The following is a 19,303-nucleotide window of genomic DNA, read 5'->3' as shown; positions in this document are numbered from 1 at the left end:
ACAGAGATATACACATGTGCACGCACACACACCCTCAGTCCTCCCCTGCCCTTTCTTTTTCTTCTCCCAAGGGCACCAGTATTTGGGCCATCTGCTTCCCCTCCTGCCAGCCTCTCACACTTCTGACCAGGGGCTCAGCTCCTCTCTTGCCCTCTAGCTCCTGAAAATGGCAAACAATCCCTTTGAGGTTTCTTAAGGAAATTCAAGGCTACTAAATATAGGAAATGGGTTTAAAAAATTGCCTCCTGTAAGCCCCGTTCCCTTGCCTTCCCTGCTCCCCAGAAAGGTGAAAGGCCTCCAGGGTGTCAGGATGGAGCTTTTGGATGCCCAGGCAAGCTTCATGGGCACTTCAGAGTAGTCATCATTGGTAATGAGGTAGAGAGTAGGTTGAGTCTTCAAGCTGAGGCAAGAGGCAAGGTGGAGGCTGGGGGGGAAGGGGGTGGGGAAGAGAGAAGCCCCCAACCTTGATGACCCAATCCCAGCTTTGGACCAGTGCTGGACTGAGGTACCAACTCTTGGCAAGATTTTATGGTGAGGTAGAGCAGTGAATTTGAGATCAGAGGACCTGAATTCAAATCTGGCCTTTGCCACTTACTAGCTATGTGACTTTAGACAAGTTGCTTACCCTCTCTGGGCCTTAGTTTCTTCAACTTAAAAATGAGGAGGTTGGACCCCATGGCCTCTACAGTCCCTTCCAGATCTAAATCTGTGACCTCTGTTCTTAGTTTGGGTCAATCAACCAAAAAACATTTATTAAGTGCCTACTGTCTACAAGGCAATGTGTTAGGTGGACCAAGACAAATACAAAACAAGGTAACAGAGAGCAGTGAGGTCTCCTGCAAGGGGGTAGGAGGAAGAAAGAAGGGGTAAAAGTGAGGTTCTGGGGCCCTCCAGTCTCCACACCATCCTAGGCAGCTTTTTCTGGTGGCCTCCTTTTCTCTGCCAAGTTACGTGCCATTCGGGTATGTGAAAGCTGGGGGCTGTCCGAAGCGGGATTCCTAGTGGCATCAATCTTGTTTTCTGGGCAGGACTGAAATCATTATGTGTCAGCGTCATCTTTGGCTTTACTGCTGCCGGCTAATAAGGTTCTTGTTCAATTAATCACGTGTTCATCACTAAGTGAGGGGTTATTTTCAACTTGAACGATTAAATATATATGGCTCCTTTGTTGACTATTATTAATTTTTTGGTACTCATTTAAAAAAAAAAAGAAAAACACTTTCCCGATGAAGGCATGGAAACCTGTGAAAGATTTTCCCCCCTTGCTGCTATATTAATGCACCATCTCCCCAAAGTCACATAGCATGCAAAGCAGTAATGCACACATGATTCAATACTCTGTTATCCCTTGTTTTCAGACAGCCTTGAAATCTCTCATTGGCCTCTGGAGCTTAGAGAGGCATCTTGGGAGTCAGCACCCAAGACGGAGAATTTCACCATCTGCCTTCCTTCCCCATCCTTCTTCTCTCACCTCATCAAACCTGAGCATATCTGCAATTAAAGAATAGTGGATGTTAACAGCTGAGGAAGCAGAGGGCTTTCACTAGCACTCTCAGGCATTTATTTGCTATTCTCAACACATTGATTTTCAAAGCAAAAAATAAACACAAAAAACCCACACAAGGAAGGAGGAGAATTTCCCCAATTTCCATTGAGTCCACAGGAGTCATTTTGTTTGACTTGGTTTCGTTTTCTAACAGATGGCTGGCAGAGATGGATGCTAATGTCGAATCGTGTTTGTAAAAGAAATTGGATTCGGGCCAGTTGAACTCTCATCAAGCCAGAGACATTTATTAGGCAGCTATTCTGTGCCGTGTGCCAGATTCTTGAGACACGACTACAAAAATGAACCAAGTCCTGCCTTTAAGTGGTTTAGCTTTTAATGGGGAGAGAGATTGGCTGTTTTTCAGTCGCGTCCTACTCTTCCTGACCCTATTTGGGGTTTTCTTGTTGAAGATACTGGAGTGGTTGGTCATTCCTTCTCCAGCTCATTTTGCAGATGAGGAAACTGAGGCAAACAGGGTTGAGTGACTTGTCCAGGGTCACACAGATCATAAATGTGTGAGGTCGAATTTGAACCCAGGAAAATGAGTCTTCCTGACCTCTGTCGCTATGCCGCTATGCCCAAATATGGAGAAGAGATTTCCTGAAATGAGGTAATTGGAGAACAAGGGCAGGAATAATCGGAGGCATCAGGAAGGGCTTTGTGTAGAACTGAGTTCTGGAGAAAGCAGGGGATTCTACCAGGCCAAGGTGAGGATGTTCGTACATTGAGGAACTCACAGGTCAGAACCTCTCAGAAAAATTGGAGTAGCATTATTTCTAGGTAGCGTTATTCCCATTTTGCAGGTAAAGAAACTGAGGCTGAGAGGGGTTAAGTGCTTTGCCCAGATGAATCCCAGGGATCGTATTCAGGCTTGAGGCTCTCAATTGCTCAGCCCCTAGGAAGATCACAAGGAGTCCAAAGCCTCCCGGATGTTGTCAGCCTTCCTCCTCTGTAGCCTGCTCCAGGAAACAGCCCTAATCATTCTTCTCAGGCTTAGGGACTGTGGCTCTTTCTGGCAGCAAGTGTTATTGATGTAATCCAGCCCACACTTGGAGAGCAGGGCTGCATTAAAAAGTCTCTAAGAAGAAGGTTTAAAATAAACCTTCTTTTCACTAACATTCCTACTGTCAGGAGATCCAGGTGGCTTTGGGGTCATTTCTCAAACGATGAAAATAAAACAAAATGATTCCTGTAAATCAATCATCTTTTCTCAAGCCAGCCTCAGAGGCCTGAGCCGAAAATATCCACTGCTGGAAAATGCTTTCCCTGGCCATGAGAGAGAGCATGGTCCTGTGGAAGGGATGCTGGATGCAAAGGCTGAGGAGGTAGCTTCCATTCCTGTCTCTCTCCCTTGCTACTTGGGTAACCTTGGGTGAGTCACAAAGACCGTCTGGTCCTCAGTTATGTCTGTAAGATGAGTCGGGTTGGACTAAGTAATATCTAAAGTCTTTTCCAACTCTAAATAGGTGAACCTGTGAAGAAGGTGGAAAGTGCTCAATTCTTCTGAAATGATTGTTTGTTACTGATAGAATCTCAGGATCCTGAGATGAGAAAGGATGACCAGGTGTCATATGGCTAATTCCTCTGCCTCCAAGGAATACAAGGAAGGGAGGGGTTATAGAAGGAGTGGCAGTGAAGTGGAGCCAGGGGACTCTGATGTGTGTGACCTTGGGAAGTCTCTAGTCTTCCAGTCCCAGTTTTCACATCTCAATAAGGAGAGAATGTGAATAGATGACCCCAAAGGTTCCTTCCTGCTCTAATCTGTGATTCTAAATACTGTATTACACACGAGTGAACTGAGTCTCCAGGTTAAATAATCTTTGCCTAAAGTGACACAGCACCTCCAGTCCCCTCTATAATGGACCAGTTAAAAGAGGGAGTATGGGGCCTGGGAGCAGGATGGGGGGGGGTTCTCCTCCAGGGCAGCATTCATTATGAATCGGTATAGAAAAATATTCTTGTAACCCTCCAATTTCCTGCTTCTTTTTGGGTCTTCTTGGGAGCATCCTATATTCAAATTCTGATTCTGCCCTCTTACCACTCAAGTGACTTGGGCAAAGCCCCTCATCTCTCTGGGCCTCACATTCCTTACCTGTAAAATGGAAAAGTTTCAACTAGGTGCTTCTAAATGTGTGATCCTAGTGGGGACTGTGATTTTAAATCAGTCTTTCTTCTCCTTCTCTTGATAGGAGATCTTTCCATGTGTCAAGGACTTAACAAGTGAAATGTTCACAGAATTCCTGAAGCACCTTTGGCAATGTGCAAATGACTTCTGGGAAATGGTGAAACGTGACAAATGGAGGCAAAAGTTCTTAAAACTCTTCTTCGCCTGTGACGTTGGAAAGGTGAGCCGCCTGAGAACACTCATCCGCTCTCCGGCCCAGTCTTTTGCATTCTTGTGCCAGTGGATCATAGGGGACCTTAGAGCTGGGCTGAGCCTCTCATTTCACAGATGATAAAACTTAGGCCCAGAGAGGTTGATTGATTTGCCTAAGGTTACACAGTTGGTAAGTAGTGGAGCAAGGCCATGAATCTGAATTATCCAGCTCCATCTCAAGCCACAATACTACCCTACCTCTCTCAGATTATTAATTAATTACTTTCTGTTAATTTCTGGGCTGGCAGAGCAATTTTTCTAGGGGAAATACATCCCAGGGAATGCGGGAAAGCATTGGAAACCAAGTGGGTGCTCATGCAATGGGGAATGACTGGACAAGTTGTGGTGTTGGAGTGTAAGAGAATATTCCTATGACCCAGAGGATGATGAAGATGAAGAATTTGGGAAAACATGGGAAGGTGTGGATGAACAAAGGCAGAAGGACCTAAGCAGAAGTGGAAGGACATTATACTCAACATCAATGATGTGAATGAAAGGAATATAGAAAGGAATTTAAACCCAGAGTAACTCAACTCACCAATCTTTGTCTCAAAGAACAGATGAGACATACCTCTGTCCTTCTGGCAGACAGGTGGAGAACTCCTGGGGCAGAATGATACATACATTATCAGATGTGGTCTTTGCTTAATTTTTTTTTGTCATAACTACAAATTCATTTCTGGGGGGGGGGAGGCTGGAAGCACATTATATTCAGAAATGACTGACAGAAAAACCAAAGGCATCAGTTAAACATACAGAAAAAAATAAGGGACCACTGAGGGTAGAAAGGATATCTTCAGAGAGAGACAAGGAGAAGATAAATGTGTATTTGTCAGGAAAGGGTTTGTAGGGTTGTGGTTGGGAGGGCATCTGTGTACCTTGAGTACCAGATGGCCTTGGAATAGTTCCGATGCAAACATGATGAAAATACCTTATTGTTATATGGACATGGTTGCATCCTGAGAAAGAAATAGTGGGCAGATTCAGGTTTCCACTTCTCAGTGTCCAGGAAGAGATTTCCAGGGGGAGTCACCAATCTGTTTTGCCTGTTCCCTCATTTACACCTTCCTAGAAGCTTGTGCTCTCTATTGCCAAGGAGGTCTAGGACCTTATTTGGTGGCTTGTTCAGGGCTCTCCAAAGACAAAAATCAATATGCCAAGAATGCTTCAGCAAAGGCTGACGCAAGTCTTTCCAGATGATAGAATTGTCCCTTTGAAGGCTTCAGGTGCCTTCTTCGATTGCAGGAGACTAGGTAAAAAGTGATTCCTAGGTCCTTTCCCCTCTGTTTTCGTGCATGTTAGAGAAATATGGATACTGTAATTTTTTTTTCAGCACCAGATGTGTGATTTCATTGGTTTGAATATAATAGATTCTGTCTGGCCTTCCTTTCCCAACCCACAAGCATCCCAGCAAATGGGGTTCCCAGAGAGAGGAGGTGGGAGGGATCTTCCAAAGACATTGGAGTTCTTCTTCTCTTATGCTATTACCTTGAAACTCTACCCCCCTACAATTCTGGTATGTTCCCTCCCACTGTTATCTGCCAGTAATTAGCACCCCACTTCCATTTAATCAACGAACATTAGTTATTTTTTATAAAGAGATATTTACTGCAAAGATATAGCAAGTACAGAAACTACAGACTGGGTGATACGTTTTCCCCTTATACCACAACCCCTAGTTCTACAAAGCATCTCTCCCCTCCCCTCCTTTCCCAGTTTCACTTCCGAATGAAGCTTGGCTGATGGAAGAATAAGTCTGTATCTCTGCTGCTCCTGACCCAAATCAAGCAAGTTGCTCAGGACTTATCTCTTTACCATCTGTCTTCCAAGAATTCTCAGCATGACCCCCAGCTTCTTGACCTCTGCTGTCTCATCTTTCTGAGATTTTCAAGAACATGATGCCCAGCTCTGATCTCCCTCACAGTCAGGGAAGCACAGACACCCCAAAGACAAAAACAGCAACCAGGTTGTGTGCCCTTGGGCCATGTGGCCTTGGTGGAGAAATAGACTTGAGGCCTCTGTCCCTACTGAGGGCCTCCTTGACTCCTCACTTGAACACAGTCACTACAGACAGAAGCCAGACCAGTTTCCCACCTACACTGCCAACCATCAGTCTGTCTCTTCATTAAATGGTTAGTAGACCAGAACCAGTTACAAAATGTCTATACATGCTCAAACTAGGGAGCTAAGCACTTCCATCATACATCACTCTGCTGTTTCAGAAACAGGCTCCCTAGCTTCTTCTTGGGATTGCGTCACCAGAGGTTTACTTACCCATCCCCTACTTACATAAGGAACTCCCGGTAAAGAAACTTTTGGCACTGATATCTACTATCTATGTGATCTTGGACGAGTCATTTGTCTTTCAAGAGTAAGACACTGTGGGGGCGGCTAGGTGGCTCAGTGAATATAGCACTGGCCCTGGAGTCAGGAGGACCTGAGTTCAAATGTGGCCTCAGACACTTACTAGCCCTGTGACCTTGGGCAAGTCCCTTAACCCCAATTGCCCTGCATTCCCCTTCAACTTCAACTCTTCTACTAAGGGAACCTAACTCAACCCTCACATATATACTTTCAAAGATTTTTCTTACCTGGTAACCAGTTATTTTCACTATAACTGGTATTGAGGTAGGGAGGGGGGGAAAGAATTATTTCCATTTTAGAGAATGAATTACTGAGGCACAGAAGACAAGACAGTGGTGGCGAGAGGAGGGTCTTGAAGCCATTCCTGCATTCTCAGCTCAGCACTTTTAGGTTGATCTATTGTTGCAACATGTAAACTGAACCCACATTTGTCTCGTTACCGGTGGAACCTTCTGGAAGGAGATTTGGTTTTTCACCTTCATTATAGCAATTATAACAATGGCTAAAATTTATAAAGAATTGTAGGATTTGCAAAGGACTATCTCATCTCATCTTCACAACAACACAACAGATTCCATTATTATTTTAATTTTACAGTAGAGGAAACTGAGGTTAAATGACTTACCAGGATTGGCTATTAAGTGTCTGAAGCTGGATTTGAACGAATTTGACCTTCATAACTCAAAGTCTAGTGCTCCACCTAGCTTCTTTCAAGAGTTGCTGAGAACCAAATGTATAAAGGACTTATGAGGGTGTCTCTCATATTCACCAAATTATAGACTTTGTTCCTTAGCAGGGTTAGCAATCATTCACCTTTCTTTGCCTCTAACTTGGTCTTGGTTAGATGGCCCACCCACCGTATTCTTAGATGCCCCTTATCTCGATGAGAGTAACCTCTACTCTCCCAGGTAGACCGGTCTATGATTTCCCAACTCTAATATTGAGAACGTGTTCACACTCTCAGAGGTGGAAGGAGCCTCAGAGGGCATCTTGTCCAACTTGTACCTGAACCAGAATGCCTTCTCCAGTATTCCTGACAACTGGTCATACAGCCTTCCAAGGGGTAACACTTTTGAATGACTGATGTTGAGGAAGGTCTCCCTTGCATCGTGGGGTCTAGGTTCTGTCCCCACTCGCTATTCCTCATCCTGCTTTCTGAGGACAGGAATGGCATAGGGGAAAGAGGAGTGGGCTGGGGTCTGGAGAATGACCTTGAGAAAATCCTTTATCTCTTCTCGACCTTAGGTCTCTGTTTGTAAAATGAAGGAGGGAGCTGACTAAACCAATCACAAGAAAGGCCCCTTTCAGCTCTAAAGCTATGACTCTAAATCACCTGCTTTTCTCTAGGCCTCAGTTTCCTCATCTGTAGAATGAGGGACTTGGATTAGATGTTCCTGAGGTCTTATCCAGCTTTAAGGCACTGATCCTAAATCTATTTTCTTTGTCATGGGACAACTCTTATAGTATTTTCCAGTGAGCACATCTATCCATCCTAAATCTTCTCATCAGCCCAAACTTTCCAGGCTCCTTTTACTGTTCTTCCTCCCATGAACTTGAGGCCCTTCACCATCCAGGGCACCATTTTCTGGACACTTTTATGTCTGTCCTCCTTCGGATTCTTGATCCACCTTCCAATGGGAAGAATTTGAGCCTCATCTCTTCCCCCTTCCTACCCCCAGGCTTGAACTCACTGAGAATTAAAAACAGCCTACTGTTGTCTCCATGAATTTGGCCTTGACTTTGGCTTTCTTACCTTCAAGTTTTCTAGTAAATTGTTAAAAAAAAAGGGGGGGGGGAGGCGGCTAGGTGGTGCAGTGAATAGAGCACCAGCCCTGGAGTCAGGAGGACCTGAATTCAAATCCGGCCTCAGACACTTAACACAAAAACTAGCTGTGTGACCTTGGGCAAGTCACTTAACCCCAATTGCCCTCCAAAAAAGGCAAAAAAAATTCATTGGTTGGTACAATAGAGAGAACCCTGACTTCAGAGTCAGAGGTTCTGGGTTCAAATCTTACCTCTGATGCTTACTATTTGTGTGATCTTATGTAAGTTTCCTTACCTTCCTGTGCCTCAGTTTCCTCACCTGTAAAATGAGGTTGGAGTAGATGGTATGACTTTGGGCAAGTCACTTAACCTCTTTCCTCAACTTCATTAACTATAGAATGAAAGAGTGTGACTAGATAGTCTTTGAGATCCCTCCTAACTCTAGATCTAGAGATACCAAGTTGGCAAAATCAATTAATCAATGAGCTTTATTTAAGCATTAACCATATTCAAGCATTGAGTTAAGTGCATGGGATATAAAGAAAAAAGAAATACCTGCCCTCAAGGTGCTTACATTTCAGTGGGGGAGACAGCATAGAGGAGGCAGAATTATATAAGATTCAATATGGTAGAGGGAAGGTAATCTTAGAGAGGATGATGCTGGGTATCCCAGACTTCTCAGTATACACTCAGCAGCCATCAGCGGAGGATTAGTACAATTGCCTGTGAGATTATTTTTAAAGAATAACTTTTGTGTGATGCAAATGTGTGTGTGTGTGTGTGTGTGTGTGTGTGAGAGAGAGAGAGAGAGAGAGAGAGAGAGAGAGAGAGAGAGAGAGAGACTGACAGACACAGAGAGAAGGAGAGAGAGAAGAGAGAGACAGAGAGAGACAGAGAGAGACAGAGACAGAGATAGAGACAGAGCTGATCTGTTCTCCAGACTGTCCTTTGCCTCAGCACACCCTGTTGAACCACAGTCTGGAGGACTGCAGGGAGGCCATGGTAATTTATACAGGCACCAACAGTTTGAGAATGATCCTACCTGTGGCGGTGGTTTTGTGAAGCAGCGCTGAGCTGGTTTGAGCCCTCATTTGCATTTGCTTGATGACAGAATAATTAGGCATCCCTGGGTCTGTACTGACCTCAGCCATTTGTCTTTGTCCCTATAGTCAGGTGCAAAGTGGATTGCAGGCAACTCCCAGACTCCAGGAGGAGTTTTATTGCCATTTTAAAAAATCATCAGGCCATTTGGATGTCCCTGTCTGTCGGTCTGCCCGTCTTAACAATTCCACATCCAGCACGTGTCAGGATTCCTCTTTCCTTTGGGTGGTTCTTTCCACCATCTCCAGTCATCCTGGTTTCTATCTGGTCACTAGACCCAGATGGCGCCAGAGGAGAAAGTGAGGCTGGTGACTCCCTTAAATCCAATTCACTTGCGAAGTCATGACATCACCTTTCTGATGTCATTGGTCCTCTTCTGAGGGTGAAAGACAAATAACAACAATCTTTCAACACTGAGTCGGGGCTGAATGCTGCTAAAATGAGACAAATATATATCCTTGTCCCTTGGCAACTCACTTCGACAGTGATCAGCCTTCCATTTTTCTGGCTCTCACCCTTTGGCCATGTTCTTTGGTTTTCCCTTATCACTTTAATATTTTTTTTAATTTGCAAATGTTTTTTATTTTAAACTTAAATACAAAATGAGAAAAGAAAAAAATATTGCCATGTACACAGTTGACCATAAGAGAGGATTCAATATCAAACAATAAATTTCCATTTCAAGAAAACCTTATATAATAAATGTTATAGATTGTTTTCAAAGCTGCCCAGCTTTGCTTCCTTGTTGCTTTTCTTTTGCTTTCTGTCATATATTTTTAACTTTATTTTTTCTCCCTCAGCACCTCCACCACTCTAAAGAAGGCTACAATTAACTGTGGAGATACACACACACACACACACACACACACACACACACACATATATATATATACATATACATAGATATCTATAAACATACACATATATACACATATACTCTCATACACATGTATCCAAGACTATACTGCATTCATTTCCTCCTATCACCTGTTTTTTCTGAACATGGATAGCATCTTCCTTCTTAAGTCCAAGTCTTTCCATGTTTTTCTACATTAACCAACTCATCATTTCATACAGTACAGCAATATTTCAACCCAATCACATCCTATCTGAGACATTAGCTATGAAAGTTTTCATCCCCCCCCCCAATTTCTGTATTCCTTCTATTCTTGGCTACATAAGTTTTATTTAAACAAGAAAAATTCAATTTAAAATAATCAAAATTATCCTTTTTGCACTTCAATAATGTTTTTACCTTATAATATAATTTAAGGTCTGAAACTGTTGAATCTACTTCCTTTACATCTTTTTCCCCTGGTTTCTTTGAAGTTCCTGACCTTTTGTTTTTCCAAATCAATTTTGTTATTATTTTTTCTAACTCAGTAAAATATTTTTTTAGCTATTTAATTGGGATGACAATTAATAAATAGATTAGTTAGGTAAAACTGTCATTTTAAAATTTTTATTGACTTTGTGTACCCATGAACAATAAATATTACTTCAATTATTTAGATCTGAGTTTATTTTATAAAAAGATACTTTGTATTTATGTTCATATAGTTCCTGTAAGCTCAGGTATTTTATTGAATAATATTGCTGACACATAGTGTAGTTTCTCTATTTTTCACTTTTGATTAAATCTATTTTATCTTTAACTTTGTCTGAGATCATGCTTTTTTTACATACTAAATTCTACTCCTGCCCCTTATTTCATCTTTGTGTTTATCTGTCATTTTAAGAATGTTTTGTGAAAGCAACATATTGTTGACTTCAAATTTTCAATCTGCTATCCATTTCTGTTTTATGGGTAAATTTGTCAGCTTCACTATTCATTCCTATTTTTCCTTGCTATCCTTCTCATCCTTTCTACTCTATCCCTACTCCCTCCTCTGCTTTACTTCTACCTGCTACCTTGCCCTCCTATTCTTTAATCTACCTACCTCTCTGAGTCCCTCCCATAGCCTCTTCCCCCCACTCTATCCCCTTGCCCTCTTATTTCTTCCTGAATTTAGAAGAATACACATGCACGCACACACACACAAAACCCCCTCTAACCCATTCCTGATGAACTAGCTTCTGTATCAGTTTTTCCTTTTATGCCTCACTTGTATGAGATAATTACTCCTTTTATCTCTCGTTATACAGTTTTATTTTTTTAGAATCACTCCTTCATACCAAGCTCAATCCAAGTCTTTCTTTCAAACTACCAAAATAATGATGACAATCATGATACAAAGTAAACAATTTGATCTTACTGAGTTCCTTATAAATGGTCTTTAATGTTTATCCTATATTTCCCCTGGATGTTACTTGTTGAATTTTCCCTTAAGTTCTGAGGGTTTTGTCACAAAAACCCCAAAGTCTTTGAGTTTGTTAAGTATCCATATATATTTTTTTCATTCAGGATTATACTTTGTGAGGTTAAGTTACCCTTTGTCATAACCCCAGCTCTTTTTTCTCTGTGAAAAATAGTATTCCAAGAACTATAGTCCTTCAGCATAGTTGCTGCTAGGTCATATGTAATCCTTACTGTAACTCAGTGATATTTCCATTGTTTTTGCCCCTGTTTCTTCCAATATTTTCTCTTTAACCTGGGAGCTTTGAAACTTGGCTACTATATTTCTGTAAGTTTTCCTCCTGGGATCTCTTTAAGGTGATGATTGGGGGATTTTTTCTATTTCTACTTTGCCTTCTTGTTCTAGAACTTCAGGGAAATTTTCCTTGATAATTTCTTGTAATTTTGTATCAAGGTTCTTTTTTAATCATAATTTTCAGGTAGTTCAACTATTCTTATATTATTTCTCCTCAATCTGTTCTCCAGATTGGTTGCTTTTCTGATGAGATGTTTTACTTTCTCTTCTATTTTTTTTTCATTCTTTTGATTTTGTCTTATGATTTCTTGGTATCTTAGAATGTCATCAGCTTCCCTTTGCCCAATTTTAGTTTTCAAGAAATTATTTTCTTCCTTAAAGTTTTGATTCTCTATTTCCAATTGGTGGGCTTTCTTTTCAAAATTTTCTTGAAGTATCCTTATTTTTTTTCTAATTTTTCCTTGATCTCTCTGATTTTTAAAGTTCTTTTTAAGTTCTTCCAAGAACTCTTTTTGTGCTTGGGACCATTTGACATTTCTCATTGAAAAAGAAGTGGCTTTTTTAGCTCCATTATCTTCCTCTGACTCTGAACCTAGATCTTCTCTATCCCCATAGTAATTATCTATGGTTGGGTTCTTTCCCCTTTGCTTACTCATTTTTATCTATTTTTTGTTTGTTTGTTTTATTTTGGTTTTAGCAGATATTAGTGTATTCAAGTTGTAGTACCGAGGCATGGGGAATGATGTCCCAAGCCTCAGCTCCTTCTTGCTGTTATTTTCTGGGGTCTTGGGCTCTCCTCTCCACTAAGCCATGGCTAGGGTCTCCAGTCACACTGTCCTACAAATGATCTTGCTCCTTGCATTTTCTCCAGTGGCTGCAAACTACAGTTGTCCTCTCTGCTCCAGAACTGAAGCCAGGGACTCTGCTCTCCTGCAAGTGCCCACAGCCAACAGGGTCACTGCCCCTTACTACTGCACTCACCATGTGTGTGTTAGCTCCTTCTCCCTGCAGCCATAGCCCCAGATGCATCTGGTCAGTAAGGCTGTGCTTGACATCCCTCAACAATGGAAGGTCCTTCAACCTTCTACTCAACTGCCTGACTCTAACATTGTCTTCAAGACAAAATTTCTAAGGCTGAGACTGTCTCTCAACCCAGCTGCCCCCAGGGCTTATTGTTTGCTGATTCTGCAGAGTTGACCTGGAGGTGTTTGCACTTCACTCAGGCCAAATCTTGGCCCCCAGAGGTAGGGTCTTTCCTGGGGTCTTCTCAAATTTCTTAGGAGGACAGCTACTTTACCTTGTGTTTATTTTTGCCATTCTGAGGCGGTTATGTCTTTTTTTTTGTGGAAGAAATTTGGAGAGCTGAAAATTTTCTGACCTACTGGGCCATCTTCCCAGAATCCTCTCCAGATCACATTAGTATTCATTCATCCATGATACAGGGGAAGAAGGTCTGTACTTAAGAGTCATGGAGTGTTGGTTCTGCCAATTACTTCCTCAGTTGCCTCACCTGTAAAACAAGGGAGTTGGACTGGATTGTCTCAATAGTCCCTCTGCTCTGGCTCCACTCTGGATGGTCTGCCTGCTCCCTGGGACCTATTGCTTCCCCACACCCTCCTCCACTTCCCAAAGATTCTGTTATTCCCTACTAAGCCTCTTCCTGGATGATGATTGTTGACCTTATGCCTCTCCCCACACATCAAAGGGCTTCTAACCACGGTCCCCATACTGACACATTGCAGAAGAAGGTCTCTGCCATTCCTACTTGAGGCCATCCGCACGCAGTTCAGACTTCCATCTAGATTTCAGGATCTAATGTTCCTAGACCTGTAGTGTTAGGAGGGGGTGCTAGAACAGTAAGACTGAGGTAGGTAGCTCTGATCTTCAGATGCCAGTTGTAATGAGATTAAACTGTTAACAGGGTATTGATAGAATGGGAAAAGAAAGAAAAACCAGGCAAATGTAAGAAGCTTTCATAAAAGCTAAAGACCGAGAGGCTACTTAAAAACTCCATAGGAAAAAATATTCAGTTCACTAGGTATTTTCAAAGCATCTGTTTTAGGAAAGGCACTGTGTTAGGTAGTGAAGATGAAGAGATTTAAAAATGACACACTCCCAGCTGTCCGGGAGTTCCCATTCTTCTGATGGGTGGAGAAGGGGATGAGGATGGATCACAGAATACAAAATGTGCTCAGATAAGAGTAATGCAATAGCTAGCCTTTATTTATATAGGGTTTACAAAGCAGGCTTTACATGTACAGTCTCATTAGATCCTCACAACCACCCTCTAAGGTAGGTGCTCTTACTATCCCCCTTGTATAGATAAGTGACTGAGGCAGGATTTGATACCCCTCCCCCCTCCTTCCTGATTCTAAGCCCATCACTCTATCCACTGTACCACCTAGCTGCCCATAGCATCGTGCAATGGGTAGAAGAAAAGAACCAAAGTGTTCTAGGAAAATGTGAATAATGAGAGATCTTTCAACTAGAGGGAATCAGAGAATCAGCTCAGGTGGCCCCTGTGCTTAGCCTTGAAGGAAGAGAATTATTCTAAAATGAAAGGGAAGTGAACCTCTAACTTCCTATGTGAAGGCAGAACATTTGGGAAGGCTTGGTGAGTTTAAGGAACAGCGAACACACCAAATCAACAGCATTTCCATGCAGGGTGGTTACAAAGTCCTTATACAGCTTTATCCTTTAGTAACTTCAGATGTACACATGATGGAAACACAGTGCAAAGGCCTAAAAAAGTGGATTCTTAAACTTTTATGTGTTACTGCTGTTAATTTGGGGTTAGCTAATTTTTATTTGTTTCCTGAGTGGCAACTGAGAAATATTTTTAGCCATCTGGAAAAAGGGTTTCAAAAAATATGGCACAAATGATGGCAGTTCTGTGGAGGGTTAGATTAAATTTAATATTTTACATCAAAATTTTAAATTTTAAAATTATAAATTTCATCAAAATTGCAAGCACTTATATGCTTAAATTTTTATGTCATTTACAGTATGTTTCTATCATTGTCATTTTAAAGTTATTAAGGATGAAAGTTGCACAAAGAATTTATAACCACCCTGCAAAATAATAACAAAACTCAGGAGGTAATGCTGGAAAAGGAAAGCCCATTCAAAATAACTACAAAAAGAGAAAAAGTTTGGGAACCAATTCCCCGAAGAGCATTCAATACTCTTACATTTGTTTATGAAGCACTCCTTAAAGAAATGGAGCACAATTTAAAAATCTGAAGAATATTCAATGCTCATGGCTGGGTGGTGCCCAGATAATAAAAGTGACAATACTTTCCAAGATAATTTCCAGATTTAGTGCCATGGTCATCAAACTACCTGAGGGACACATTACTGGATTAGATAAAATAATACCAAAATTGATTTGGGACAAAGTAGTAAGGGAAATAATGAAAAAAATGTAGGAATGAAATGGGGATGGTGCTTCTAGACTTTAGCTATTATTATAAAGCAACAGTCACCAAAACAATTTGGCACTTGGGCAAAAAATAGAAAAGCAGATCAAAGGGAGGGACCACTAAATGGCCCAGTTTTGTTGGGATGTCAGCGTGTGAAAGAGAGTAATATGAAATAAACCAGGAAAGGTAGTCTGGGGAAAGATGGTGAAATGCTTTAGCACCAGACTAAAGAGTTCCTATTTTCTCCCATAGACTATAGGGAGCCATTGACGGGTTTTGAGAAAACGACAGTAAATTCAATTGTCAAGTCTTTTTTTTTCCATCTTGTCCAACTCTTTGTAAGCACATTTGAGGTTTTCATGGCAGAGATACTGGGGTGATTTTCTTCTTTAGCTCATTTTACAGTTGAGGAAACTGAGGCCAACAGGATTAAATGACATGTTCAGGTTCACATAGGTAGGAAGTGTCTGAGTCAAGATTGGAACTTAGGTCTTCCTAACTCTAGGCCCAGAGCTCTATCCACTGTGCCACCTAGCTGCCCAAGAAATAATAATGATCATAATGATATATTATATATGACATAACACCTATTATGTGCCAGTGCTCAGTACTTTAGAAATATCTCATTGGAAGCTCAAAACAGCTCTGGGAGGTAGGTGCTGTTTTTATTTACAGTTTAGGAAACTGAGGCAAACAGAGGTTGAGTGACATTGCCCAAGGTCACAAAGCTAGGAAGTATCTGAGTCAAGATTGGAACTCAGGTCTTCCTGACCCCAGGGCCAGAGCTCTGTCTTTTGCTGCCCCAGGCACCCCAGGCATGGTCTCATGCTTCCCTTTTTTCTTCCTACAAGGAAGAAGGATAACTGATAAGTTTAAGAGCAGAAAGGCATTTATAATAGGTAGCATTTATGCAGCACTCTAAGGTTTGTATAGTACCTTATATATGTTGTCTTATTTTACCCTCACAATAACCCTTAGAACTCAGTGTTGTTACTGTCCCCTGTTTTACAGATGAGGAAGCTGATGCAAACAAAACTCAAATGACTAGCCCAGGGTTACACAACTAGTAAGGGACTGAGGCAAGATTTGAACTCACTTCTTCCTGACTCTGGGCCCAGCATTCTATTCACTGCATCACCAACTGCCTATGAAGAATTGGATTCAGAAAGAACACTGAACTTAACTTAAAATTCAGATTTCAGGTTCCCTAAGTAGGTGAAACACCTTTGTTCTGGGGACTCAATAAACATTTATTTATTAAGCACCTACTGCTTACTACTGTACTGAGATCTGGGGGTACAAAGAAAGGCCCTGCCCTCAAGGAGTTCCCTGTGTAATGGAAGTATCCTTCAAATCACTGAGTTTAGTTTAGAACATTTGTGAAGCTGGTCTTATTTCCTTTATTCTCTGGTTAACTCTATTAATTCCAGGGAGTTATTGACAGCTGCAAAAACACACAGGGAGTGTTCCAAGCTTCCTTGGCATCCACTGACCATCTATAAGAACACTCTAGATGAATGAATGGTCTTGTTAAGGAGCCTCTAAAAGTTTAGAAAAGCCAGGGTGGCTAGGTGGTGCAGTGAGTAGAGCACTGGCACTGGAGTCAGGAGGACCTGAGTTCAAATGTGGCTTCAGACACTTAACATAAAAACTAGCCATGTGACCTTGGGCAAGTCAATAACCCCAATTGCCCTCCAAAAAGCAAAAAAACAAAAACTAAGTTTGGAAAAGCATAGGAATTAGTTCACCCAGAAATAAATTTTTGAGCTGGAAGGGTGCTCAGAGACTATCTAGTCCAACCATTTCATTTTACAGGTGGAGAAACTGAAACTTGGGAATGAAAAATAAAATGATGCCATCTGTCTAATGAACTTTTAGGCCTTAAGAATCCACTGACTACAAACATTTCTCCTAGGTGGGGTTCCTGGACCGGGAGAGGACATTGACTTTGCTCGAAAACTTCTATGACAAAAGCCCGAAGATGGTTAAAAAGCTATTCCGTAACCCAAGATATTGTAAGTAAAACGATATGTAGAATAGCATGTCAGACCAAGATGGTATATTCCTATTATCTCCATCGTTCTTGTGATAGCATTGGTTCAAGGTCATGTTACCCCTACACAAACACTTTACTCCATTAGCTGATCTGGTAGAAGGCAAAGCTATGACCAGGGTAGAACAATGGGGTTTTCCCCTTGAGTGCAGGAATTTAGAGAACATTGTAAAGCACTTTTTTAGTAGCATAGAAACAACTGAGCTTAGCACCATATCTAGCAAGAAATATTAGTTAAAATAAGAAACTACTATTATTCTTCACCCTACTTCCCAACACATCTCGACTGCAATCACCCTAAAATGCTGGTTCAAGGGCAGTATTTTGTGCCATTTGTCCCACATGTAAAAATGACTTGGTTATGGCTCTGTATGGTAATGTAGCCTTAAAAATTACTCTTAAGTCTCAGAGATAGATATCCTTTTCAATGGTGCCATGAGAAATGTGCTCAACTACAACTTAACTCCTTATTACTTAACATTAGAACATTATACAGTTACTAGCTAAAGTTATTTAAACATTCTTTGCAGAGGTGAGGGTCCATGGGTGTGGAACACTGTATCTCTTGTTGGACGAGGTGTGTTTGTTTTGCCGAACCATTTTTTGTCTCTTCCTTTTTTGGTTATTTTTATAAGGGATATCTCTGGGTAGAGGAGGTAGTAGATATACTAGGAAATGAAGGTGATCTAAGTAAGAAAAAAAGCTATTAAAATAAATAAATATCGAAATTAATATATTACTATAAATACATTATATATGTATGTATGCAATTGCAAGAGATAATTGTGCCTTGACTATCCAGAATTTTTAAAAATGTCTTAGATTTCTAAAGAAAAAATTTTTTCCTGCATCAGTGCATTTTTATTTATCCTAATAAAACTGGCTAATTTGGTAGATTTATTCTTTGGCTTTTTTTTTTAATTTTTAAAAATTGGGGAAAACTTAGGTGGAAATACCGAAGGGGTACAGTCAGAAGGATCCTTGACACTATGTGAATAACCCTTCATTCAATTTAAAGTCTATGGGTTCTATACATCAGGTATCCAAGTGAAAATTTGAGGACTCTTTTATTTTGGAAAAAGTCATAGTCAGAGGTTGTATGTCTTTTGTTTTTGCCATCTGAACCAAAGAACTCTCTTTATTTTCAAAGTAGTAGAGTGAAGGGAGTGGCGACTTTGAAATCAGAAGACCTGAGTCAAAATCCCACTTCTGCAATTTATTACCTCTGAGCCCTTAAGTGAGTTGCTTAATTTCTCTTGGCCTCAGTTTCCTCTTTTCTAAAGTGAAGGAGTTGAATTAAATGACCTCTAAGTTACCTTCTAGCTCTACAGCTGTAATCTTGTGAATAAAATATTTATTCTTTGTGTGACCTTGGGCCAATCTCTTGGTCTTAGTTCTTCTTCTGTAAAACAAAGGGGATTAGACTAGATGGTTTCTAAGTTCCCATCCAGCTCTAAATCTATAATCCTCTAATCTTCTAAGGAAAAGAGTTGGGTTTTTGACTGACAGTAATAACCAACTCACAAAAAAAGTCAGCATTAAGGAAGATTATTAATTGGGGTATCCTCAAGTTCCTTTCATCAGTCAGGTTAGGTGTCACCAATGTGATCATCTCATCAGTTGAATGCCTTGCTTTCTGTACTAGGGCCATTTATTGAATTTGGAGACATAGAACCAGCTGAGTTCTGGGGAGACTTGGGTGATGAGAGGAGTCCTTTTGAGTCATTGGATCAAATATACACAAGGGAGATGAAGAAACCCTCTTTTGCCATTGAGGAGGAATTGCCCCTGTGTGAAACAGAAGAGGCTGAAGAGGAGGAAACTGAAGAGAAAATCATTAGCTGGTCTACCACTGCTATGACCTATGAAGAGGACTCGGAGCCACAAAAACCAATGAATGAAGAAGAAGTTGTTCCTGGTGAGATGAGGTCCTCAGAAGAGAAACAGGATGATGTGAGCTCCACAGAGGAGGTCCCTCCAGAATCACAGACTGAGAAGAGACTAAGCCAAGAAGCAGAGCAGGGAAAGCCATTCACGAAAGAGGGAGAGCCATCCACAGAAGAGGGAGAGCCATCCACAGAAGAG

General features: G+C 41.2%; 1 protein-coding gene across 1 annotated transcript in view; it reads left to right on the top strand.

Moving 5' to 3' along the window:
* The window catches only part of EFCAB5 (EF-hand calcium binding domain 5), a 131,669-nt gene that overhangs the window by 64,157 nt on the left and 48,209 nt on the right, over positions 1-19,303 (top strand). Inside the window, exons 5-7 of the mRNA XM_069089740.1 lie at positions 3,736-3,891; positions 17,081-17,180; positions 18,864-19,254. Coding sequence (XP_068945841.1) covers positions 3,736-3,891; positions 17,081-17,180; positions 18,864-19,254 — 647 coding nt within the window. The remainder of the gene's footprint in view (positions 1-3,735; positions 3,892-17,080; positions 17,181-18,863; positions 19,255-19,303) is intronic.

The sequence above is a fragment of the Petaurus breviceps genome, unplaced genomic scaffold, assembly GCF_028583685.1.
Source record: "Petaurus breviceps papuanus isolate PSGF00001 unplaced genomic scaffold, PetGlider_PUasm1.0 186, whole genome shotgun sequence".
Classification (NCBI taxonomy): domain Eukaryota; kingdom Metazoa; phylum Chordata; class Mammalia; order Diprotodontia; family Petauridae; genus Petaurus; species Petaurus breviceps.
Note: the sequence above shows the minus strand (reverse complement) of the source record. Positions and strands in the feature narration are given on the sequence as shown.